This window comes from Trachemys scripta, chromosome 24 (assembly GCF_013100865.1).
Source record: "Trachemys scripta elegans isolate TJP31775 chromosome 24, CAS_Tse_1.0, whole genome shotgun sequence".
NCBI classification, from domain to species: Eukaryota; Metazoa; Chordata; order Testudines; family Emydidae; genus Trachemys; species Trachemys scripta.
In genome coordinates, this window is record NC_048321.1 from 6,191,000 (window position 1) to 6,214,753 (window position 23,754).

Genomic DNA, 23,754 nt, shown 5'->3' on the forward strand with positions numbered 1-23,754 from the left:
GCAACCAGCGCCTTTTTAAACTGAGTGCTCTGACTAGACTGATCACAGCTATGGGATAGAAGAGGTCTCTCCAGTGGCCAGGTCCCAAACCTGCTTCATAGATTAAAGCCAATCCCTTTATGTACCACTTGGAAATAATAGCTCGCGGAGCCCTGGGAGTGTACGTTGTTGGCATGAAGTATAGCTTCAATGGACAAATGCATTCTGCACCATCTTCAGTTTCTGCGTGCTCTCAACTTCCATGCAGAGTGAAGTTAGCTAGCCTCAAAGAATAAAGGAAGGGATAAATGTGTCACTATGTCTTTCCCGTTGGAGGGAAGGTGCTAATGCAGAACAGTTACTTTCAGTAGCAGCCTTGAATCTATGGCAACCCCTAAATGATCAGCCAGTATCGCATATGGTCAGGGGCAGTCTTTCCGGCCTGCGGGCTAATATCATTACCAGGTCCTCTGACTGCTTTCTCACCCCACCAATGCTTCCTCAGGTCTATTTGGGGCTTGGGTGAGGTGCTTTCCAATCTTCTTTTCACTTTGTCTTCTCCTTTTTAATCCTAACTATTTTACTACATCAACTGTAGTCAAAATCAGAGCGCTAAATAGACAGGGCTTGCCCTTGTGTCTATGCAGACAATCATTTGATTTTTGGGGAAAAAATGTAAATGGGCATTTGAGATTTGCATTTAACTGTGTCAAATGTTTGATGTGGATACAAAAAATATTTTGAAACCTAACCATGGAGCAACATAAACCATTTTTAATTAAAATCTGGCATCTTTCTTACAGGACAGTGTGAAAGTGCTACGGCTGACGTTGCAGAATGACCTTCCAGGCAAGCAACGTGATCAGGTGAAACAAAAGGTGTGTGTTCCAGGCATGAACATACTGCTGTATGTAGGAATCTCTGCTACTTTCGTGTGCCATGTTTTGAATTTTACCAGCGAACTCCACGCTAAGGGCTGCTAAAACCCAGTGATTTTAAAATAAGTAGAAACTTCTTCTGTTCTGGCTTGTATGTAAAATCTATTGTTCACAATAACTTTTTGGAGGGGAAAGAACTTTGTAAGGGATCATAGTCAAACTATGCTATGCTTGATATGCTAGAGAGAACTCCATTTCCTGATCTGCATAAGCATTTGCTCATTTCAAATCGCTTAAAGGAGCATCCTTTAATTACTGTAGCTCCTAAGGGCTCCTGTCATGTAGAAGGGCCCCATTGTGCAGGGGCTGTATAAACCCAGGACTAAAAAACTGTGCTTGTCCCACAGGGTCCAGTCTGCATTTTACACAGCATTTCTCTAATAAAGTGCTTGATGCTGATCTGACTAGAAAGCTGGTTGTGCTAGGTCCAGCCAAGCTATGCAAACAAATTATCTAAATGTCTTACTATGTTGTCTCTTGCAGCCTGTTGGAAGGGCCTTTGCTATGGTGGCCAACAGATCAAGTAATGGCCATTCACTGGCTTCAGAATGCATCAAATCAAGTGACGGTCACGAGGAGATCATCAAGGTTAGTGTTAACCATGGTTCCCAGCTGATCTGAATAATTAATTTGCCCAGTTAATTTAGAGGTACCCAATATGCATTGAGACTAAATTAATCTTGTTTAATTTTAGACGTAAACTAAAAATTTAGATTTTGGCTGTGCAAACAAGAAATTTCGGCAAGCATGGTTCGTGGTATCCTGACTTGGGTAGGAGAGCCTGTGGTAATGCTTGCAGAGTGGGTTTTCTTTCAGGAGAAACCATTTTGAAATGTGGAAACCTTGCACTGTTTCAGTAAATTAACTTCTGGAGAGTTGCTGAGTAACTTTCCCAGGCTTAATGGAATGAACTTGATTAAACTGGAACTCTTAAAACTCAAAACAAAAATGGCATCTGAGAAATGTTTAGTCTCCACACCCTGGGAATCGTAAGGGAGAGCTTAGAGAAATAAACAAATGCGTTAAAATCATCCAAATGTAAAAACTGGGAAGTGAATAAAAGTTAGAGAGAGGATGAAAAACTGATGACCATAACCATCCTTAACAACTTCTACTGAAAAGGTCACGCCAGAGGCTGAAGTTTTCAAAGCCAATTAAATTTAATGAGAATTGGGTATCCAAATCCCAGCTACAATGTCCCAATGAAGGAAGGAATAGAGGTAGAAAAAGAGCCTGGAAGATCTTAGAGGGCTTTGAGAGCTCATTGTACCTGACTGTGTGACTGTATCTATTCTGGTTTGTATCTTCTGTAATTGAACAGCTATTTCATTGGGGTGTTTCTTTCTGACTCAGGTTTACTTAAAAGCACGGGCTGAGGACAAGGTGAAGCATGAACAGAATGTCTGTCAGCTGAAAAGCGAAGTTCGTTACATTCAAGAGGTAGCTTTTGGTTTCAGAATTAACGTACAATATGTTGCTGACTTTAACCCAACCAAAGTCTGAATTCTCTCAGCTGCCTGTTTGAGGCTTATCTCAAACCTTTGGTGCCCTCAACTTCCAGTGGCAATGTTTGAAGAATCTGTGTCATGGCAGAGGTGTTCTCTTCCCATACAGGAATCTGCCCATCTCTCTCCCCCCTCCCCCCCCCATGCCTGAGTAGAAACCCATGTAGCTGTTTTTTCCAAAGACTAAGGCCATGTCTACACTAGCACTTACATCAGCAAAACTTTTGTCACCCAGGGGTGTGGAAAAAAAAACACTCCTGAGCGACATAAGTTTTACCAGCATAAGCGCTCGTGTGCACAGGGCTCTGTTGGTGGGAGACGCTCTCCTGCCAACATAGCTACCACGGCTCGTTGAGTTGGTTTTATTATGTTGACAGAGCTCTCTCCAGTCGGCATAACGTGCCTACACAGGCACTCTTACAGTGGCACAGCTGTATCCGTACAGCTGCGCGCTGTAAGTTTGTAAGTGTAGACGTGGCCTGACACTGCCACAGTGCAGAGGCATTTCGCAGTGCTGCATTGGGTAAAGTGCAAGTCTGCTGTGTGAGAACTGCATGACTTTCGGCTAGGCTCTCCCCAGCCACACCCGGGCATGGCACCAGAGCTGCCTCTTAGGCCTTGTCTTCACTTACTGGAGGGTTCGGCGGCACGCAATCGATTTTCTGGAATCGATTTTATCGCGTCTGGTTAAGACGCGATAAATCGATCCCGGAAGTGCTCGCAGTCGGCGCCGGTGCTCCAGCTCGCCGAGAGGAGTACGCGGCATCGACGGGGGAGCCTTCCTGCCGCGTCTGGACCGCGGTAAGTTCGGACTAAGGTACTTCGAATTCAGCTACGTTATTAACGTAGCTGAATTTGCGTACCTTAGTCCGAAGTGGGGACTTAGTGGGGACCAGGCCTTAGAAGGCAGTTTTGTAGGCAAGGCTCCACCTGCCTAAGGAAATCTGATGTCTGACACTACAAGGGTTAACGTTTCCCTGTCCAGTTGGCAGCAGCGATGGGACTGGACCTTTGTGGGGTTGGGAGTGGGAGATAGCTGGTTGCGATTTCAACCATTTCCGTATTTTGCAATAGTAGGGTCTAGGCTGGTCGGTCTCAGGCTTGGCTTTTAAATAAACTTAAATGTCTCCATAATTTTCTGGGATACTGGGTTAGATAGCCCAACATCTGAGTGAATAGGACAGTTCCTATGCCTCCATTCTACATTAGCCTTCTGAATCTTGGCCTCCAGCTTCCGAGACAAAATGCGTTTCCCCTAAAGAAAATAAAAATAGCTCATTCTGTCTCTTCACTGCGGTAATTGCACCACAGACTTGGTCAGACTACTTGAAAACGAATTGAAAAGCACAAAGGCTTTAGCAGTCTCTTCTGTTAGAGCAGTGGGCCCAAATTGTGGGGTGCGGCACGCTAGGAGGGAATGGAGGGATGTCCATGAGGCATGGCAGAGCCAAGGCCAGCCCCTATGGAGGTGCAGGGAGGAAGGGCCATCCCTAGCCCCGCTCCACCCTGGCCGCAGCTCCGGCTCCATCCACGGCCATGCCCCTGCTCTCAGCTATGGCTCCCCTCTTGGCTCGTGTGTGGACATATTCCATTACTAGTAAGGTAATTTACTGTTAGAGCCATTGAAATTTATCTCTAAGCCACCAAGATGCTTCAATCTTTGTATGCATGTGCTAAGTCTCTGGGATTTCAATTTTATTAACCACTCATCACTTATTACAATGAGTTCTTATTGGGTGTGTATTGGTCAGGGTGTCCCTCACTTCCAGTTGGATGTATACTTGGTATAAGTGACAGATTTCAAGTAACAGTCATGTTAATGGTGTGACTTCGGCCTTATTCAACACGCATGTTGTAGTGCTTTAACTCTTATCTGTATGGGAAGGGGAATCAGCTATACCAATAGAATGAGGAAGGATGTCAGGGTACTTGCCTAAGACGTGGGAGCACCTGCATTTAATTCCCTGCTTTCATAGACTTCTTGTGTGACCTTAGTCATTTCGCCAATCTGTGCCTCAGTTCCCCCATCTGTTAAATGGGCCTGATAATGCTGCCCTACACCATAGGGGAGTTGAAGAGAAATACATTAAAAGACTGAAGCGCTTTGAGATCTGCTGAAGAAAACTGCTATAGGAGAAATAAGCATAGAACTGTGCTGCCCAAGGGGTGGTACTGGTATAACTATATCAATAAATGCACCTTAACAGACATCATTATTATACCCATACAAAAACTCTGTAGAAGAGGCCTTACACCAAATTACCTCAAAACAGTTGAAGCCGCTTTTGTGCTTTATAAGCACCTTGGATCGGTGACTGGTGTAATTGAGATAGAACATGCCACGTAGCATAGTCATACCTGCTGTATGATCTTGGCTTTTCTGTGTCTCCGATTTCTCCTCTAAAGTGAGTCAATACATACCTCACGGGGGGGTTGAGAGCTTTAAAGCTAGAAAAGTGCTTGATGATTCTTGTATGAAAGGTGCTTATAGATGCAGAAAGCACATGCTGAAATATCAGCATTTCAGCCTTGGGGTCACTACTGCTGGAGGAGTGACCCTGTAAAAATTACCAGATTCATTTTCTCTAGTGACTAATTCTGTATCACAGGTGCAAGTCAAGACTGTACTTGTCAGTAAATTCCCATTTGGCTGAAGCCACGTGCAATCAGATGCATGGAATAACAAGGATCTTAGTCACTTCTATTTGTTGTAGTTTTCAATGTGCTCTTGCAGAGACAATTAAACAATAATGAAAAATCAGCATACATATTGGGACATAGTCTGTCCTTTATGCTTTAGCGAGGATAGTAAGACACTTGTAGTCAGTGCTGCTTGCTGGTGAATATCTAGTAAAACCAGGGACTTTTGTGGCACTTTGGTACAAGACAAAGACCTCTGCTTACTTGTCTGGCCTCAAACGCTGGCATGTAATGTCTTTACACCCTGTTTTTGGGACCTACTACATGTGCATTTGATGTATATTGAAAAGAATAATTGACACTGTTGTTCATACAGACGAAGCTAAATTGACTTGCGTTTACCAGGCTAGAAGTTCTTTGAAGAAGCTGCGAGAAGATATAAGTAGTAAACTTGAGAGCAGACAAGGAGCTAAGACTAATCTGCAATGTGCAAAGGTAACAGGAACATTTCTTCAGTCAACTTGCAGTGGCACTTCCTTTCCTGAGGAAAGAGATGCCATGTTTGGATAAAAATAACAACAAAATGTGGCCTAGAAATAAAATCCCCTTGGGTGATTAAAAGCCTGTTCAGAGACCTTCTTTGGAGGAAGAACTGAGAAATATGCAGAAGCAAACGAGAAAGATTCAGCAAGCTAAATGCATTGGCTGTTCTAGTGTACGTTCTTTGTAAACCTATTAAATATATATTGCTCTTTTTTTTTAAAGCTGTTACAGCAATACAAAGATATAAAGCTGATGGAAGTGTTCTGTCTGTAACATCGAAGCCTAGTTTTTATGAGGGAGGATCACAGTTCTTGATTTATTTATTTTTTTTTTAAATAGGTAATGTTCGAAAAACAGAATGGAATCTGCAAGCCATCAGCATATTGCCATAGGAACTCCTTGGAGGATCAGGTATGGAACCAAAAAAGAGGAACTATATTTTGAGCAGTTAGATTTGGTTTTTTTTAAAATCTTCAACTTCAAACTTATAACTGCTCTAAGATCTACCTTGCATTCCAAAGCTCACAGGTACTGTTCTGGCTGTATCTGGGTTTGGTTAGAGGTCAGGTCTGATTTTCACATGCATTTAAACCAGCTGGTCTAGTAATGAGCTCACCTTCTTTTTAAATCTCTGCAAGCACAAGGCTCCTTTTCACAGGAACCTTTTGGACGCGGGGATAATTAAGGAGTCCATCTTATCGGAAGTTAGTGCAGTTTGCAGAAAATTGAGCAATATACAGCTATCTCATCCTGTCTCTACAGTAATGGCATTCCATACTGCAGAGTGGCACAATACAATGCTGCAGCCCTTTTGCCAATAGTTTAAAAGCCATAACTGAGGGGGGCAGGATTCAGTAATCAGTCCGCGTTTAAGCTGTCATGACTTGGTTCACTTGATGGTTTTGGGATACCGAAGGGTGACTCATGACCGATCCTAGAGACACCATGGGAGGGGCTGAAAGGAGACCTAAGAAAGTCACATGATTTTTTTTTTAATGTTATGGGCCCCAAGACACCCGACTCAGTGTGGAATTTGAGAACTTGTTCTCTTACTTACCTAAATCAAACTTTACTACTACTTCTGCAGCCCTTTTTTGTAGTGAATATTGTAACCTATTGGTCAAAAGTATTGGCTCTCCTACATGCAGAAAAAAGTGTCCTGATAGTGTTCAACTTGAGACAAATAAAGCTTTCATGCTGTGTTTGCAGGAGGATGATTATTCAGGAGAAGACATAGAAAAAATTCGTGAGACCGCAAAGAGACTTTTCACGAAATTGCAGGAGGCTGAGAAACGGCATCAGTCAGATAAGACCGCTTTTGAGGTGAGTACACAGCAATGTTTAACTGCTGAAAGAGCTTGATCTTTATCTGAATGAGGGGCTAGCTTCAAGTGCATGCTACTAAGTAGCTTTCAAAGCTTTCTGGAGCTGATGCAAGCTGTGTTGGAAAGCAGGATGTGAAGGTGTGATATGTATTAAAGGTTATAAATCATGAATCCTTCAACCAGCCATCAATTCCCATTTTTTTCCCCAGACAATCCGAGCTACACTGCCCTTTTCCTGTTAGCAACACCCAAACTTGTTTTGGGTTTGTACAGCACCTAGCACAATGAGGCCATGATCCATGACTGGGGCTCCTGGCTGAAAGCACAATACAAAGAATACGTAATAGTTGAAACCAGTTTGGGGTTGTGCTGGCCTGCGTGGTTGGGACACACTTCTGAAGACCTGCTGTTCAGGCAGTTTTGAAACCCAGAGTGTGTGTGACTGGTTGGATCCCAGAAACCCCCTTGGGAGCTGTCACCCGATGGGCAAAGACTACCCCTGCTTCTGTTTTCCCTGCCAGCTCAGGACTCCAGCACCCTGTCTTGCTGAGCCAGACACTCCTGTCTGGCTCCAACACATACCCAGGGTCTGAATCACTTGCCCCAAAGCTGCAAGTCTACCTGAAAACAGCTCACAGAAGTGTGCTTGTCTTTAGCACTCAGATGCCCAACTCCCAATGGGGTCTAAACCCAGATAAATCCGTTTTACCCTGCATAAAGCTTATGCAGAGCAAACTCATAAATTGTCCGCCCTCTATAACACTGATAGAGAGAGATGCACAGTTGTTTGCTCCCCCAGGTATTAATACATACTCTGAGTAAGTTACTAAATAAAAATTGATTTTATTAAATACAGACAGTAGGATTTAAGTAGTCCCAAGTAGTAACAAACAGAACAAAGTAAGTCACCAAGCAAAATAAAATAAAATGCGCAAATCTATGTCTAATCAAATAATCTCACCCTCAGAGATGCTTTAGGAAGTTCTTTCTCAGACTGGACACCTTCCAGGCCTGGGCACAATTCTTTCCCCTGGTACAGCTCTTGTTGCAGCTCAGGTGATAGCTAGGGGATTCTTCATGATGGCTCCTCCCTCCCCTTGTTCTCTTCCACCCCTTTATATATCTTTTGCATAAGGCGGGAACCCTTTGTCCCTCTGGGTTTCCTCCCCCCTCACTGGAAAAGCACCAGGTTAAAGATGGATTCCAGTTCAGGTGACATGATCACCTGTCACTGCAAGACTTCATTACTCACTTGCCAGCACACACACATACAGGAAGACTCACAGGTAAATACAGCCATCTGCAGACAATGGGAGTCATCAAGATTCCAAACCATCCTTAATGGCCCACTCTTTACATAAAGAACAGGAGTACTTGTGGCACCTTAGAGACTAACAAATTTATTAGAGCATAAGGTTTTGTGGGCTACAACATATATGATATGCATCCGAAGAAGTGGGTTGTAGCCCACAAAACCTTATGCTCTAATAAATTTGTTAGTCTCTAAGGTGCCACAAGTACTCCTGTTCTTTATGAGGATACAGACTAACACGGCTGCTATTCTGAACACTTTACATAATTACAATAGGCCCTCAGAGTTATATTTCATATTTCTAGTTTTAGATACAAGAGTGATACATTTATACAAATAGCATGATTACACTCAGTAGATTATAAACTTTGTAATGATACCTAACAAGAAACCTTTTGCATGAAGCATATTCCAGTTACATTATATTCACTTATCATATTTTTATAAAACCATATAGGCTGCACAACGTCACAGAGTAAATAGACTTGACTGGCTTTTAATGACTGAGTAAAACACAATTCTGGCTAGTTCACATCAGTCAGCCCAGCCAGCCTCTTCCCCATGCGAGGTCGAAAACTCAAGTTGAGCACAGGGTTGCCATTAAAGTCTTAATTAAATATGCACAATCTGTAAACTGCAAATGAACACATTGCATTGAAATTTTCACAAACTGGTCTTGTTATACAATGACTGTTTCCAGGTAATGTTAATGAAACCTAAGGTAAAATCATAATGACTTTAGTGGGTGATGGCAAAGTGCTTGCTAAGACAAGTGGCATTTTGGCCATTTTCCTTAGTCTCCTCCAATTTCTATTTATCCTGTTAATTATATATAGGACATCCTAGTGCTCATGACCAGCATATGAGCGCCTTGCATATGGCAGTGAATTACCTGGATAGCTCAGGTGGTGAAGCATCAGCTTCTTAATGTGAGGGGCCAGGTTTCAAGTCCTTGTTCAGGTGGTAGGATGCTTGTGTTATGCAAGAGGTCAGACTAGATGATCACACTAATCCCTTCTGGCCTTAGAACAAACCTTGAATGAGGGAAGTATCATCTCCATCTCTGTACTTCACTTCCCCCCCATCTATAAAATGAAGTGCCTTGAACAGAGTCACATAGGGAGTCTGAAGCAGAGCCAAGCATTGAATCCTGCCAGATCTGCTGAATTGTCCAGTGCCTTCTCCACAACACAATCCTTCCCCTTACTGAGAGATTTTTAGCTTGTTGCATCAAGATCACAAGATGTCTTGGTGGTGAAGGGATGTGGCACAAACTGGGCAGCTGGGACCCAGCCATGTTTTCACATCAGGTAACTTATTAAATGGAAACATGTGGGCGGGTTTCTGCGGTGGCAGCTGAATTCATTCTCACTTAGCTGTGACTGTATTTACACGCTGCTTTAGGGATATAAACAGGTTTTGCAGTGAAAGTAACTTAAAACGACAGCTCCTGTGTGCTAGGGGGTGCAGACGCAGTAGGATCTCTTGGTTTGTTCCTTTACCCAGTACTGGGGATTAATGGTCCCTTTTGTTTAGGGGAAAAACTCTGGCTTTGCCATGTTGGCATATGCGTATATTGAGACTTCATTAAATGTAATGAGCTCTTGGGGCTGAGGGAAGTCCGTGTTTGGGGATGCTTCAGGTTTTAGTTTCATTGTGCCAGTGGTTCCAGGCTCCATTTTCTTTTCATGGAGCTTGAGTGAATTGTTGTCTAAGAGAAATCCCTTTAGCCCTAAAATGGCTGGGAAAGGAAATCCTATTACCCTGCATTTGTGCTCCTAGAGGGAGGCCCCGCAGAGGTCTGCTTGTTCCCTTCCTCTCCAAACCAGGGATGTGTGTTTGGGTGATTAAGAGCTAAAGGAACTAACTGGCGGGGAAGCACAGGTAGAGTACCGAGGTCGATCTAAATTTTAAGTGCAGACTAGGGCTCTGCTGCTGTCTGGAGAGAGTTTCGGGTGGTGGGAGCTGCAGAGATGTATTGAGTTTGTGGCACTCCTGACACCTACCCCGGGGATTGGAAATCTGTGAACGATTCCTGAGATCTGCTATACTAGTTACCGGTTTTAATTTATTTAATTATATTTAATTATAACTAGTTATAATTTTCCTGTTTAAATGGACATTATGTATGTAGATGCTAATCAGTTGGTTTGGCAGCTGAGTCCACTTCAGCTATACCTTCTGGACAAGCCTGGGAGGTTGGTGGGTGTGGAGAAGGGAGAGTCCTTCTCTACAGAACAACAGAAGCATCTGATGATCAGCCCACAAGTCTGGGAGCCAGGAGCTCCTGAATTCTAGTGCCAGTTCTGTGGCTGACTCCTGGGCTAGGGGATGTCATTCAAGCTGAGGTCTGGTCTACACTGGGATCTTACATTGGCATAACTACGTCTTTGTGAGTGTGAAAAATTGACACCCCTGAGTGATATAGTTAAGCCAACCAATGTAGACAGCGCTAGGGTTGACAGAAGAACTCTACTGTTGCCCTAGCTGCCACCTCTCTGGGAGGTGGATTGTTTGTGCTGACCGAAGAACCACTTTGGTTGGTGTAGATGGTGTCTACGCAGAAGCCCTACTGCAGCGCAGCTGTGATGTTGTAGGCATACCCTGAGTGTTCATCTGAAACGAGATGGAAAACTTCCATCGCTCGCATGCCTGAATGATGAGGAGTTTTCTGGCATTTGTGATGCACTTTTGTCTCCATTGCCATAGGATTTATGCATCAGTTAGTCTGAAGTGCTTTGAAGACAAAACTTTGTAGAGGTTCCTTCTCTCCAGCACTTTGGGCTGTTTGGCTTCCTTCAGCAAAATACACCTGCCAAGACTAAAAATGCCATCCCGTCTTTAAAATGCAGTCACTGAGAGGGGCCTTCTCATTGTCTTTATTGACTGTGTGAGGATCAGAAACATCTTTCTTTTGTGTCCTGTGTTACAGATGACAACCTCTCAATACCAGAAAGAAATAGAGCAAACCAGTGCAGCTCTGAAGAAGGCTGAGGAGGGCATGGCCGAGAAGGAAGTGAAGCTGGAGGAAGTGCAGAGGCTCATGTCAGGGATGGAGAAGGTACTGCTTAGAGATCAACATGGGGCCTGCTTGATGGTCTAGTGGCTGGGCCACTCTGTCAGGTGCTCGCTGCGAAGGGTGACTGGTTTAGTGCTTGCAACATGTAAGGTGCTGGACGCTGATCAACTCCAGAGCAACGCTGCTGTGGCACAAGTGCCGCCTCCTACAGCAGGAAGCGGGCTCGCAGTCTGCCAGGTAGCCATTTGTTGATGGCTTCTGGGTAACAAGTTCCAGGGGATGGGTGTCCATGTAGTAATAACCACCTGCACAGCTGGCACCTGTATTGACATCCTCAGCAGAGGGGCTAAGGTGTGAACAAGCCATGGAGACTGAGCTCCCGTATTGGGGCTCTGTCTAGGGCAGGGGTGAAGCACAGTGGTAGAGCGCAGCGTGGGGGAGATTTTGTGCTGCTGCTTCCCCATCCTATAGGGAAATGGAGAATTTTCTTCTCCTTTCTGCTTTCACAAGCATTACATTTCCATGAGATACCGGCTGCAGGATCAGCATCTCTGCTGACAACCAAGGCTAACTCCTAGGACCGCCCAGTGCTACAGATCCACATAGCCCGATGCTTTGCCTCTGCCCTGAAATAGAGGCCAGAGCAGCTGTTGTAACTTGTCCTCTGATCTGTTGCAGGAACATCAGAGTTTGCTGCTGAAGATGAAAGAAGGTGAAGCAGAGCTGGAGAAACTGAGAAGCCTGCAAAATGACAAGCTCGCCGAACAGGATAGGTGAGGCTCAGCCTTGGGCAGGATGCCGAGACTCCTTCTAGGCAGTCGCCAATTCGGGAGCGAGCCTCGGAGGCTGTCAGCTCGCTGGGGCATGACTTCGCATTCTTGTGAAGGGCGGGTGTAGCTGTTTGCCGAATATCGGGGTTTTCTCAAGATGACTAATCCACCTGTTCCTACTGCAGCCTGCAGTGCCCCAAAAACCTTCCCTAGAATTTGAGTGCAGTCCTCATGTGGCCTTGTTAGGAAAAAGCAAATTTCCCACATCCAGAACCTGACCACGTCACTCCATTCTCACATATCTCCACTAGCTTCCTGTTTGCTCCAGGATCCAAGTGGAAATGGCCTCTGTTTATTAGAACACCTTGTTCTCAGGTAAACTGAGACCTTGTCTTTCTCTGCTCAGTTAGTGTTGCTGGCCTCTGTCTCTCCACTCAGTCTTTGCTACCGTTGGCGCATCTGCTGTCTGCAGCAGCTGTCTAGATTCATGAGTTGTCATCTGAGAAAACCCCAACTCCCTTACTGTCACTGCCTATTACTGCTCCTTTTCTGCCATGTGGCTGGGGCGCGTGCATGCATACAGAAAACGCTACCCACAACTGACTGTCCGTGGCAGAATAAATACAGCTCTGGGGAGGTGGCGAGATGTCTATGGTGAAACGCTCAGTCTCGTATTCCTCTGCTAATCGGGGGAGGCTAAATGGCTCTTTCTGACTCTCTCGTATGTCTCCTTCCTAGGTCGGCCAAACTGGAGAAGGAAGTGGCCACCTTGCGGGAGAAGATACACCATCTCGATGACATGCTGAAGAGTCAGCAACGCAAAGTCCGGCAGATGATTGAGCAGGTGGGTGTGCCTTGCTGGGGCTAGGAAACCTATTGGTGCTGGCAGGCCGTGTCTCTCTTCTCCCCTGTGTTTGTACAGTGCTGAGCACAGAGGGGGTCTGGTCCATGATTAGGGGTCCTGGAGCTCTAGGAATGCAAATACAAAAGATGCCAAGTTTGCAGAATCCGAGCTGAGCGGCATAAATCTATTTTTAGACCCTCTTTAAGGGAAGGCCATGCTTGCTTTTGGCGTGAGGAGGAAACGGGACCAAGGCAGCACAAGGTTTGCTCAGTCTCTCCTGGCTGAGTTAGCATGAGCTGAACGCCACATGGAACCTGATAGCTTGGCTCTGAACGTCTGCTGGAGGGAGTTGTTTGAAACTATCACAATGCACTTTCCACCCTGCTGCCCTCCAAAGTGATGACGGTCCCCGAGGGACCCAGGTGTGAAAGGTCTGATCTTCTGAAGGAATGGTCTCAGTGATGGCAATCAGACCATAGTGCCCAGCAAGACTAGTTACTGGGAAATAAAATGAGTTGCTGTCATTTATACCAGCAGGGAATTTGGCCCATTGTCTGCAGTGGGGCCCATCAATGAATCTCTGGCAGTGAAATAGTTAATTCTAGACTGTCCACAAGTTCGGAGACTCTTGCCCAGAACTTTGAGTTCCTTTTCCTGGATCCAAAGTTACAGAAAACCTGTAGTGAATGTTCTTTTTTGGTGTTAACCTCAAAAGGCTCCTAATTTATTATGCTTTCCAGATACCTTGTCTAGTGTAGGCAGGTCTGAGATTTCTTTAGTCATCTTGATTAACTTTTTCCTTTACAGCTTCAGAATTCCAAAACCGTGATTCATGCGAAGGATGTGATTATTCAGGAGCTCAAAGAGAGAGTTGCCTACTTGGAAGCTGAGGTATGTTTGTTCATTTCCTTAGATTGGCTGAGCTGTCCTTCTAGGAGTTGTTTTCTCCAAGTGCATGTTGGTGGGGATGATGAAGCCTGCTTTAACCGATCAGAGCTTTCCTGTTTAACTGATAGGAGCGATCCCCTCAAACTTTAAATGCCAGCGAAATGTCACGTGTGATTATTTTGCAAGTCACTTTAAAGTTTGGAACAACGAACTGGAATGTATGGAATGAACTTTGCTTTTTCTTGAAAGCACTGAAGGCCACCCAGTCGGGGTGATAGAGACGCTAGCAAAGCCCTAGCATGCAGTGCGCCCACCGCACAAGCAAGGACAGGTCATGCTTGCGTTGAAGTCTGTAGGTTTGGATGTTTTCCGCTGAGCCACTTTCTTATGCTCTATTGTCTCTCTTTTAGTGAAGCTGGGATACTGTAGCAGACACAACTCAAATCTAGTCCACGGTCTCCCAAATGGAGCTTTGCTTTTGGTGGCACCTTTGTGCCAGATAGTAACGTTACAAAATGCAAAGCTGCGCTTCCCTGATAGTGGAATGCAAATGCATCTCCTCTTTGGGCTAAAATTGAGCATGTGCTGGCAGCTTTTAACCGTTCTCTTCCCTTCATGGTGCCTTGGCATGTTGCTAATCAGCAGAGGGGGATGGGGCAGTGAGTGCATGGCTCCCTTTTCCTGAACCCAAAGGCAGAAAACTGAAATGGTGCAATCCAAGTTAAATTCTGATTTAATTCCATATGTTCTTGTAGAACTGCCAAGCTAATGAAACCGTGAGGGGGGGGGGGGAGGGGCACAGGGGCATGAGCTCCATTTTGATCATAAAAGTATCAAAGCGCACTCTAGGCTGCAGTTTGCATGTAGGAGGGTGAATTAGATGAAAGCCCCAAGAAATTCATCTGCCCCCAACGCCTCCGTCAGCCCCTAATTAACATGTAGTTTGTTCAAAGATGGCTTGACTCAGGTCCTTAGTGCAGGGAGTAAAACTTGTCTATTGTTTATCTAGCATTGTGCAACGTAGCACAGGGGTTCCCAAACTGTGGCGCACAAAGCTCCAGTGGTATGTGAATTTGATGTTCCACCAGCGCTATTCCCAATTATTTTTTAGGAAGGTGGTAAACCGATAACACATGGGAATTGCTGACCTAGCACTCTGTTCGCTGGGTGGTGGCATAATCGACTCCGTGCCACCGCTTTGGCCTTTCTCTCCAGACTGAACTGAAACTCTTGGTCTGGTCTGTGTTTCAGAATCTGGAGATGCATGATCGTATTGAGCACCTGATCGAGAAGCAAACCAACCCTGGCAGCTATGGCACCAGAGCTCGCTCAAAATCGGAGTCCGCGAGCAGGTAAGGAGGGAGCTGCAGTGACCTGTGGAGGAAGACCGAGGCCAGGTTTTACGGTGTCCAACTTCAAGCTGCTTCTTCTGTGTTAGCTAAGCACTGGCCTGGAGGCAGGAGGTTTGGGTTCTAATCCTGTCACTGCCTCAGTGTTTGTCTTGAACCAAGTCATTTTTTTCACTCTGCCTCAATGTTCCCGTTTGTAAAATGGGGAGATAACTTTTTGTGGGCATGCTTGTGAAGCTTGATTCACTGTTAAGCACCACGACCACTGATGGAAGGCATTGTCAAGGGGCAAAGCAATTGTATCCCTCTGCCTTGGTTTCCCAGTCTGTAAAGGGGGTACAAGACTTGTCAACCTCAATGCATGGATATTTGGGAGATGCTCAGAGATTGATGCGGGAGGGGAGCGGCATGTAATAACCCAGATAGATCCAGTGGAGGGTGGGTTAAAGAACCCAGATTGATAGACATGCATCATAATTTGAGTCATAGCTCCAATGCATCTGGTTGATCCGTGCTTCAGTGTTTTTCCTTTCTTTGCTTTGTAGTAAAAGGTTGGCGAAGCCCCTTGGACCTAAGCCCCTCCCTCTCATCAGAGTGCTGGAAACATGAGCTCTCCTGGGCACGGCTTCTGAATGAAGAAACTCACCATTTGCTACTGTCGACTGAACTTTACTGCCACCCCCTGTGCTTGCTGGACAAATGGTGGGCAATGCCTCCAGAGAACTGTATGCTTTAATGGCCAAGCTGTCCCCTGGGGTGACTGGCAGAGCAGCAAGGCCTACTGAACGGACATTTCCACACTGCTGTCCCCAGGGGCTTCCACAGTCCAGCAGAAGCAAATTTGTTGAGCATGGTATCTGATGTGTCTGGGGAACATCCAACCTGTGTGTGTATATAACAGACAGACCCCCTTGCACTCAGCCCCAGAGTTAGGCTGACTTTCCCTGGTACAGTTTGTTACTATTTCTTCCTTTGCTTAAGCCTGAAATTGCTCTATGAGCAACTTACGATACTATACGCCTTCTTTATTCCTCGGTGGAATCCTGCTTTTTTTTAATTGCAACTAACCAAGGTGGACTTAAATTTTTAATCTTTAAAAAAAAAAAAAATCAGCACCCAAAATCATCTTCTTGAAATCGGATTCCCATGTTTCTCCCCCAATCCGCACCAAACCAGCGGACTCCAACTGATGTCCTCTTAAGGTCTGGCTCCTCCCTCCTGTGGCCACTGCGAGTGGCTGTTCTTTGGGATGCATCCAACACCAGACTTTTCAATAGTCTGTTGCTCAGTAGCAGAGAGATGAATCTTAAGCAGATCTGTGTAGGTATAAAAGAGGTTGTCCAGTTCCTACTTGTATTTATTTCAGTAAATTATTAGTGTCTTCAGATTAGCTTGGAGATGAGCACAAGTGCTAATGCCATAGTTTTTATGTAGCATATTTAGTGCGTGCGTGTTTTTTCTGATTTCAGTGGAAGATACCAACCGGTTTTTCTTCTGGGCTTGAAAGTTATTATATAACTTGTATGTGATTTGAAAAGAAGCAGCCTTCTCTTTTTTTCTACATCTCTGGCAGAGGAAAGATGTCACATGTATCTCTATATACTAGCAAAGAGAGGCAGAACCAGTTCTGTGAAAGGTACCTATTGAATAACCTCTTTAGTGCAGAAAACCATATGCCTTACATAGCCGTCCAAATAATCTGTAGTGGATTGAATAAATTATGTAAATAGTGCATACGTGCTGGGATGTATGTGGAATTTGTTGTGTTTTTATACATTAATTATGGGAATTTGGAGTTAGGGTGGATGTAAACATTTGTGGGTCACTGATCAGCATCCAGTGGGAACAGTTTTCAGACACTACTAATACCAGCATCCTGGAAGTGAACGGCTCCATGCCCCTGAGCTATTCCGTCCTGTGCGGCAGCCTGCGCTGCGGCATGTTTAAAGGTTTTAGACCAATAGCCATGGACTGCATGGTTAGCCTACACCCAGTTCTCTCCCCCCCCCCCAACCAATTCTTCAGATTTCCAAGGGTTCTCATCCCTGGGAGCACAGATACAGTGCAATGAAGGAAAGTACGTATAGGTATCGAAGAGCCCAGCACAGTATGGCACATCCCAGGCAGATACAGTGCTCAGCTGTAAAGGAAGAAGGGAAGCCTGTCAGGTTCTTACATCCTTATTGGCTTGAGTGTTGACAGCTGGTGGGGATGGAGGCAGACAGGCTTGCTGTATTGGCCTAGAACAGCGAGTAGGAAAATGGAATCTCGGTCTTGCACAATTAGTACAAGTCACAGGCTGAAGCAGATGTTGACTCCAAATAATCCTGCGGAGGTAGGAAGAGAGCCTGAGATATAAGCTCTTGTATTAGAGGCCTGGTATGAGGCAGGACCTGCTCACATAACTTGGCAAGAACAGGGCTAATATTGCAGAAATACACATTCCTAAGGAGTGCTTGTCACAGCACTCATGCAAACCCATCCCAACATCAAGTAGCATCAGAACATCCCGCTATTAAGGATGGTACAAAAACATTTCTCAAGGATAACAGGAACACACTGACCCCTCCTAAAAGATAAGGTCAGGATGACAGTATGTGATAGAGATGTTTTAATTGAACCAATATGTACAATGATGAGTTACTGCCCCCTAATGGGGTTAGTTATCAATGTCCAAGGGGCAGTACTAACTTGTTTGTATTAGGGTGTAAAGATGTATCTCAGAGGGAGTATCTTTGTCTGGCTTAGGGAGGAACAGAAAGTCCCACTGTTCGCTGAGCTGGTCCGTTGTTACGGGCATAACGTATTAATGGTCCGATAGAGTCTGCGGGATACTAGTACTGTGCTTCATCGACAATAAACCTGGCTGGGTGCCTTCATCCCTTAACAGATCTTGTGGTCATTGGGCGGTTTGCTCGAGGTCGGCCGTGCCAGCTGTCTGCGCAGGGCTGGGGCAGCACACAGAGGGAACACACACACGCAGCCAAACATCTAACCACACCTGTATCTGGATGGGGTGACGCTGGCTTTCTGCACAGATTCTGATGATCAGATTTCCTGATCAAATCTTCTGAAATAAAAGTGAGTTTTCTTCTTCAAAAGACAGATAACGAATACTGAATATCAGGAATGTCACTGAATATCAGGCTTGTTTTAGGGAGAGCCTTTATGAGCCAACCTATACTGGTCTCTAACGATACAATTCTTTGCTTTCTAGATATTGGCTTAAAAATCCTCTAGAAAGGATCTGATTCTCTAGGGTAACGTTTAGAGCATCCTGTTGATCTCATCCCTGTTAGTCTGTATGGTTTCTATGTCAGGGTTTGCTCCATTGTAATAGTCCAAGTTCTTACTCGTTTCAGCAGATCAGGGACACCGGCACCTTTCATTTTATTTTTGCTTGGGCAGTATGTACTGTTAACTGAAACTACCTTGAAGATGCACTCACCGGTGCAGCATTGATACCCTCCTGCTGTTGCTTGTGGAATAAAACTGCTGCAGTGAGCCTAAGTACAAAACCACGGAAAGTTCGATACACCACCTACGGTACCTAGAATGTCTCTAATCTTCTAGCTGCGGAGGGCAGTGGAGCATTTCATTTTGAGGGGCTGGGGAAACAACTTCATGGACTCTTATTGTGATAAACTCCTGCGTGGTTTATCAGGATGATGGTGTTTGAATTCTTAATTTCTGTATTAAGTGAAATCATGATTGTCTGACAGAGAATCCGGTAGCCTGTCACTTTCCTTGGAACTGCTGTGATTTCTAGAGCTGTCTGGACTTGCTTCAGGCTAGGGAGACTAAGTGCCGTAGGGGAGGGTTGTTCGTTGAGGCTCAGCAGACCTATGGATTTAACTTGCAGCTCTTGACAGCTTCCCCATGGGAGCTTGGGCCAAGTCTCGGGGCCTCTTGACACCTCTGTTTCCCAGCTGTAAAATTATGATACTTCCTACCCCACGGGTGTGGTGAGGAGAGAGGCATCCCTTTGTGAGGTGCTCAGAGGCAATGGCAGTGGGGTGCTACATATACTGTGCTTTGCCAAACTCGGGGGTTCTCAACCTTGTAACCCCCTGCTGGTTTTAGCACACCAGCTTGAGCAGAGCTAACGCCTGTCTGTTTACCTATGCTGGGAGTCACGCACCCAACTGCACCCAACGGCTGTGTTAGATGTAGTCTCTAGGAGGTGCTAACCCTACTGCTGTGCTTCTGAAGTGTTTTCCAGGGCTACTGTTCCCACCTCCCCACTCCCTGAGAGGCCAGGTGGCTCAGCAGATTCTCCTAAAGGGAGCTGTGGTCACCAAGGGCTCTAATTATCTGTGGTTCTTTCTCTGATTATTTAACCTGAGGCAGCAGGAGTCACTAACATGCAACTGGCGTTAGTGGCGGGGGGTGGTTCACACTGATGTGGCTCTCTAGAACGCTGACATCTTCCTGGTGAAGGAGATTTTGTTGGCCATCTCTTAAGCCTTCTCTCTGTATCTCACCGGCCTGCTTGAAGGCTACCAGACCACACTAGAGCTGCTGCATAAAATACATCTAGGGATCTGTTCATCCCAACACACACATGCTGCTAGTGCTGGGGTGGAGTGTGGCACCTTGACTGAGGGAAGGAGGTGAGGGGTGATACCATCTGCATCAGAAGGTGCTTGGAGAATTAAACCACAACGACTGGGATGTGGTTGAGATTTTGGGCCTAATTCCCCAGCTTCTTTGCACTGGCCAGAGCTCTCTAAGAACCCTCAGTTTTAGGTCTTTAAAACAAAAAAAAAATCCCCTAACCTTAACCCCTCATTCACCTCCCTTTTGGGGGCTCTAAGAAGCTGTTACTATGGAGTAACTAACCTTACCCCATAGAGGGGTGAAGACTGCGCACACCTGCCTGAGCCTGCTATGGTGTCCTTGAACAGCTAGGAGGGATGCTACTTGCTGTAGGTGTGCCCAGAGCTGGGATCTGGGGAGGCTGAGAGGCTGTGCTCTTGGAGTATGTTGCTATTAGAGCTGGGCCTTGCGATGTGGGGGTCTCACACAGCCCCCCTGTCCCTCCTGATAAATCTAATGTCCCGCCTAAATGTCACCATTTCCAGCTTTATCCAAGTGTCTCCATGCTGCTCCACTCAGACCACCTTCCTTTACCATCTGCTGGGGTTTGCCATGTGCCTAAGGCCCTGGGCAGGACTCCTGGGTTTCAACCCCTGGTGCTGCCACAGCTTCAGGTTGTGATCTTGGTGCAAATGGCATTTCTCTGCCCCAGCTTTCCTCCTCTACAAGAGGAAGGAGGTGGACTCGCGCTGGGGCCTTTTTGCTGCCAGGCTCAATTCACTCGGGCCCCAGCTGCAAAGGCCCAGCGCTGAGGAGTGGGATGGCGCTTGTGGGAATTGGGGCCTCCTTTCCTCTCCCTTTCCAAGAGTTTTACTCTCAGCGAGGCTGATGGACTGTGCTGCGCTGCCCACTCTGGCTCACCATCCAGTTGGCCCTGGTTTCGCAGATGGCTGGAGGCTGATCCCTGTCAGCCCACTGGGGCCACATGGAGTTATGGGGAGATAATTCCCAGGGACGTTAGCTCCATAGCGGCTGTTGTGACACAACGAGGCAGCTGGAGTGAGTCCGAGGCCAGAGGGTAAGTGAAGGATCTGCAGGAGATCTGTGTAGCAGGCTGTTTCCCCACCATCTCACCCCTGGAGCTCTCCATTCCCCTTCCATTGCTGTGCTTGCCTCCTGTTGCCACGTTTTCCTTCCAGGAGCCTGTCTACACTTGGGTGAAAATGCAGGATGGCTGCTGGCAGCGCTGTGGGGGGGGGTAGGAGGGGGGAGATGAGGATGGGCAGGGTTTGCAGATGGTTTTTGAGGGGTAGGGAGGGGAGAGGGTTAAATGATGTCTCAGGGCGAGATTGTAAATTGTGTTGTCCACCTTTCCAAGTTTCTCTCTTGCTTCCTACTGCTGGCTCCCCAGACTTATGGGACCTAGCTACCCTCATCTCTGCCAACCTCCCCTTTGAGTCCAGACTGTTCCTTGTCCTCCCCTACATTTACTTCCACCTCCTCCTCACCCTGCCGCTGGCTGCCTTGTTGTCCCTTGACATATCCATGCTGTCGGTGCAAGAGCCTTCTCCTAGGAGTTTGCAGCTAATGAGCAGATGGCTCCCTGTAGGATTACAGAGCTCTGAGCATGCTGGAGCTGGGCTCTAGCCTGCTGCCATCTTACTGTGAATAATAACCCTCTGCATCTGCCACGTTGCACTTACCCAAAAGCCTTGTGGCTACTGTATTGACTGCAGCACTACCTCCTCCTCAAGCAAATTGCCCTGGGGAGCTCTGAGTAGACCTAGGCTCCCAGGCTTGTAGAATAAGGGGATGTCTACAGCTGGAACATGATTCCCAGATGGAGGAGACCTACTGGTGTTACCTCACTACCCTGTATGTGTGCCCACGATAATGAGGTAGGCCTGGGGTGGCTAGCGTATCCCGGCCACCCTGGCTATGTTGTATTTTTAAGTGTCGATGTAGCCTAAATCACTGGATTCTGTCCTCACGGCCACCATGACAGGAATAGTTGAAGGACCAACCAGCAATCAAATAAAGCTGGCAGATCTTGGTTTGTTTCTGACTGAATGGAGGGACCAACCTGAAGAGTTCAGAAGTCGAGCCCGGCCCCCAACTAATGAGCTCTCAAACAAACACCATGAAAGGTGGAGCTCTTTAGTCATCTTCTGGTACAGCACCTCGAGGGGCCACATCTAGTTTTTCTCCACAGGCACCTGAGCTAGAAAATATATATATTTATATATTTTTTAAGAACACTGAGAGACTCATGTAGTCACCTGGCTGCGGGAGCTGAGACCTTTAAGAGAACCTACCACATATCGCAGGTCTTGCAATCAAGCTGCAGCGCTGATGCTGTCGCTTTGATGATTGATCAGGCATGACAGCTGGTGCTGTTCTCCCAGTTGCATCGGAGACCAGAGATTGACTGGAGCCCACCTTCTCTCTGAAATGGCTAGAAATAAGAAGAGTGGGGAGGGGAGGGGGCATGCAACCTGGAGGTGGTGACAGAGGGATTCTCTGTCTTAGCTCTGTGCAGATGCCTAGGCCAAATCCTGACTCAACTGGGGGCAGGACAGGGAGGAATTCTGCTGACAGCCAAATGAGGGAAACTGAAGCAAGGAGTTTCAGACTCTAAAGAGCATTTGGCAAGTCCTATTCCACAGACAGAGGCTGAGGTCAGCCGGCAATTCCGCGGGATCTCTTCTTTCCCTTCACCCCCCAGCTCATTCTCTGCAAGGACCCTGAAATCGGGGGTAGGCCGACTGGACTGCTCCACAGGTCAGAGAGAGCAGGGAAAAAATGGGACCAAGTCACCTGGGTCTGGGAGTAGGTAATGCAATGAAATGACTCAGTGGGAGGAAGGCATTTGTAGCAGGGAGTCTCCAGCACCAGCCCCTGCATTGTCCCAGATGGAGAATAGGAAAAATGTGATGGGTCGGGCTGGAGATTGGCAAGGGCAATAGATGCTGCGGAAGGGGTCACTTTCTGTGCTCCTTTCCCTGCCCTGTTCCCCTGCTTCTCCCCACTGTTACAAAAGGGTTCATAGAATGACCCAGAATTAAGAATAAATTGTCTGAATTTCTAGCCCTAATGCCATGGAGCCAGAGATTTGATTCCTGGTTCAGGCCTGTCTCGGCTCTTTATTCTCATGAGGCAGATGCATCGAGTTCTACGCTGCTTGCTCTTTCAGCATGATACAGCCACGACCGTAGAGACCCAAGGCCTTGTCTGCTCTGCAGGATGTGGGGGTGTGACAGGTTGGATCACAGAACCCCCCTTGGGAGCTGCCACCCAATGGGCCAAGACTACCTCTGCCCCTGCTTTCCCTGCCAGCTCAGGACTCCAGCACCCTGTCTTGCTGAGCCAGACACTCCCGTCTGTTCCAACACCGACCTAGGGTCTGAATTACTTGCCCCACAGCTGCAGGTTTGCCTGAAAGCAGCTAACAGAAGTGTTCCTGTCTTTAACACTCAGGTGCCCAACTCCCAATGGGGTCTAAACCTAAATAAATCCATTTTAACCTGTATAAAGCTTATACAGGGTAAACTCATAAATTCTTTGCCCTCTATAACACTGATAGAGATATGCACAGTTGTTTGCTCTCCCAGCTGTTAATACATACTGAGTTAATAAGTAAAACACAATTTTATTAAATACAGAAAGTAGGATTTAAGTGGTTCCAAGTAGTAACAAACAGAACAAAGTAACAGAGGCTCCTGTGGCACCTTTAAGACTAACAGAAGTATTGGGAGCATAAGCCTTTGTGGGTAAGAACCTCACTTCTTCGCTTGCATCTGAAGAAGTGAGGTTCTTATCCACGAAAGCTTATGCTCCCAATACTTCTGTTAGTCTTAAAGGTGCCACAGGACCTTCTGTTACTTTTTACATATTCAGACTAACACGGCTACCCCTCTGATACTAGACAGAACAAAGGAAGTCACCAACCAAAATAAAATAAAATGTGCAAATCTATGTCTGATCAAACTGAATACAGATAATCTCACCCTCAGAGATGCTTCAGTAAGTTTTTCCCAGACTGGACACCTTCCAGGCCTGGGCATAATTCTTTCCCCTGGTACAGCTCTTGTTGCAGCTCAGGT

The 23,754-nt window shown here is 46.3% G+C and overlaps 1 protein-coding gene across 3 annotated transcripts in view; it reads left to right on the plus strand.

The window, feature by feature from the left end:
• The window catches only part of TUFT1 (tuftelin 1), a 33,940-nt gene extending 15,941 nt beyond the window's left edge, over window positions 1-17,999 (plus strand). For 2 of the 3 annotated variants that reach the window (XM_034756562.1, XM_034756563.1), the window contains exons 2-13: window positions 783-857; window positions 1,401-1,505; window positions 2,271-2,357; window positions 5,468-5,557; window positions 5,945-6,016; window positions 6,815-6,928; window positions 11,175-11,303; window positions 11,940-12,034; window positions 12,770-12,875; window positions 13,683-13,766; window positions 15,015-15,115; window positions 15,658-17,999. In XM_034756562.1, the coding sequence (XP_034612453.1) occupies window positions 783-857; window positions 1,401-1,505; window positions 2,271-2,357; window positions 5,468-5,557; window positions 5,945-6,016; window positions 6,815-6,928; window positions 11,175-11,303; window positions 11,940-12,034; window positions 12,770-12,875; window positions 13,683-13,766; window positions 15,015-15,115; window positions 15,658-15,721 (1,122 nt within the window). In that variant the 3' untranslated portion in view covers window positions 15,722-17,999. The remainder of the gene's footprint in view (window positions 1-782; window positions 858-1,400; window positions 1,506-2,270; window positions 2,358-5,467; window positions 5,558-5,944; window positions 6,017-6,814; window positions 6,929-11,174; window positions 11,304-11,939; window positions 12,035-12,769; window positions 12,876-13,682; window positions 13,767-15,014; window positions 15,116-15,657) is intronic. The other variant, XM_034756561.1, reaches the window with a different exon arrangement.
• The last annotated feature ends 5,755 nt before the right edge of the window (window positions 18,000-23,754 follow it).